Source organism: Nicrophorus vespilloides, unplaced genomic scaffold (genome assembly GCF_001412225.1).
Source record: "Nicrophorus vespilloides isolate i.1.1-1 unplaced genomic scaffold, Nicve_v1.0, whole genome shotgun sequence".
NCBI classification, from domain to species: domain Eukaryota; kingdom Metazoa; phylum Arthropoda; class Insecta; order Coleoptera; family Silphidae; genus Nicrophorus; species Nicrophorus vespilloides.
This window is the reverse complement of record NW_017098547.1, coordinates 1-2,555: the sequence shown is the minus strand read 5'-3', so window position 1 is coordinate 2,555 and position 2,555 is coordinate 1. Positions and strand designations below refer to the sequence as shown.

At 30.1% G+C, this 2,555-nt stretch overlaps 1 protein-coding gene across 1 annotated transcript; it reads right to left on the bottom strand.

Annotated features, from left to right (window-relative positions):
• Positions 1 to 1,284: 1,284 nt before the first annotated feature.
• LOC108562728 lies at positions 1,285 to 2,545 on the bottom strand. Its single transcript, XM_017921145.1, has 4 exons — positions 2,305 to 2,545; positions 2,087 to 2,244; positions 1,810 to 2,030; positions 1,285 to 1,747 (listed from the first exon to the last, which is right to left on the bottom strand). Exons 1-4 carry the CDS (start codon positions 2,390 to 2,392, stop codon positions 1,387 to 1,389), a joined length of 828 nt encoding a protein of 275 aa, XP_017776634.1. The 5' UTR covers positions 2,393 to 2,545; the 3' UTR covers positions 1,285 to 1,386.
• Between the last annotated feature and the right edge of the window lie 10 nt (positions 2,546 to 2,555).

Here is a 2,555-nt window from a genome sequence, read left to right as displayed (position 1 = left end):
GTAATTGTTATCTAAACTTTACATTTTTGCACATCAAGTAACAATATTAAATGCAAATGAATGTTTGTATTGAATATGTAATAGATTAAAACAAACAACAAAGTCGTAGCTTATCTCGGAATACTGTATATTCAAAGAACAAACAAAAACTGTTGTTTATCGCACATTTAAATAATTATAATTAATCAGTTCTATTAACTAAAAGTATTTGTAAATTGATTTTTTTTTAATAATTACTTGATCACTCTTGATTATAACTTATATTGGATTATCTTAAAACAAATAGATTTACACTCTTTCATTTTTCTCAGAATTATGTTTTGCAATACTTATTCAATAGTAAATTTGAGTTAATTCAATTTGGGATACATAAAACTAATATACTTTTATTTAATATTAATACATAATACATAACTTTAATCAATATTCATATTTATATAATATATGTCATAAATATATATATAAAGCAGAATCTATGATAGAATAAAAGTATATACATACATTTTTTTGGCTGAAAATAATCATCTGAAGTTTCACATATAGTCAAGAGATTTAGATACTGCAGGTGTTAGGTAACTTACTTCGTATTGTTTTGCTAATTATCCTTACTTATTGGTTCCATCGAAATGGGAATTACCGGACTCTGAATATTGTTAGCAATTTTTCTTTTATAAATGTATATACCTAAAATTAATACGATGGGAATAAGCAATAGATATAGGAGATAGACATTTAGTCCAGTTAGATCTGTGATTATATATGTAGTATTTGAAGGAATCAAATAACCATACCGCGTTGTTTCGCGTTGGTTAATATAATATTAATATCAGACATTGCGCTATTATCCAATAATAGATTCTCAAAATAGCAATTTAAATACTTTGAAAATGCATTTGTTTTGCTACTATTACCAACGACAATACTCTTCTGTTCAAAATCATTTGCTAATTCAATAGCAATCCATCCGTTCTTTCAAAGAATCATTCAACTTATTCGGAGAACATAAGTTACCTACAACAACGGTTTTCATTTGCGTCACGACTTTATGAATATAACTGCAAATAATTAAAATTATTTAAAATAATAATTCTAGAGTATTAATACTGTTGATACCTCAATGTTGTTGGATTTACAAATTCGTAAATCCTGAAATTTTCACGGAACACTTTATTTTATAGAGTAGGTAAGAACAATTAATAAATAAAATTAAGAAAAATGTGAAAAAAAAAACAATAATTATTTATTTAGTAATTGTTGTATTCCTAGTTTTCATGGAACACCTATTAACTTAACATAGTTTGGGAACCCCTATATTAAATGATTATAAGGAAAGTAGTTACTTAAAGCCACAAAAATGTGAGACTGGCAACAGAGATGTGTAAATTACTAAACAGCTAACGAGGAAGTGCGAAAATCATTAATAGATGGAACAAGTACAACGTACAAGGTGCTCCTTTTTACTGTAAGCCGATCATCCGCGCTCGTCATCACTACGTAAAAAATAGATTTCTCTTTTTGTGAAAGCATTGCATTTTGGTAACTGCAATTGAGGAGTTCTGAGAATGATTCCTTCGTTGGCGCTTCACCAATATCAATGGTCAACATGTCATAGGGTTTGGTGAGTTCCTTATGTACAGCCAGGTGAACTGAACGAATAGTAATGGTTGTCTTCAAACCCAATTTTATCGGATCGCAATAATCTTTCCTTCCCTCATAATCTGTCTGCTCAACGAAGACGCTGATATAACTGGTGGATGCAAAGATATGATATTAAGTTACTTAAATATGTTTTTATAAATATGTTTATACCTGCGATTGGTGGGATTCTGGAAGGGTGGCAGTTGCAGCTTGAAACTGCACGTCGAAGAGTCGATAGGAATTGCTATGATCGGATTATTACCAAATGTTGGAGGCGGTGGAGGACAAGCCACTTCTAATTTAGACCATTTGTACACATTTTTGTCAACCTTTACCCTGACTGCAAGCTGAGCAAATTCCTTCTTTGCCGGACAAATCAAAGTAGAATGCACCTTAAGCAAAATAATTTGTTAGTATATTTAATATCCTTTATCGCATATTGTATCACCTTGTAATGGTTTTCCGTAGTTTCGGCGAAAGCAAAATCTTTGCCATTTTGACTTATTTGGAATATTATGTCCTCCTCATTTTTATCCATAGACAAACTCCAACTCAGCGTCAAAACCATATCTTCGTCCCATATTCCTTGAAGATCCTCAACAGAAACTAAATGAAAATAAACAGGAAATTAAAATTCATTCAGAAAATTATCTAAAAACTTTACACCTTTTTCAGTGTATATAAAATACCCATTCCGTCTCGTTTGATAACCGTCGTCCCCAATATTGCTTAATATAATATTAATATCAGCCATAGCGCTAGTATTCAATAATTGATTCGCAAAGTAACAATTTAAATAGGTTGAAAATCTATTTGTTTTGCTATTGTTACCAATGACAATGCTCTTATGTTCGACATAATTTGTTAATTCAAAAGCAATCCATCCATTTTTCAAAGAATCATTCAACTTATTCGGA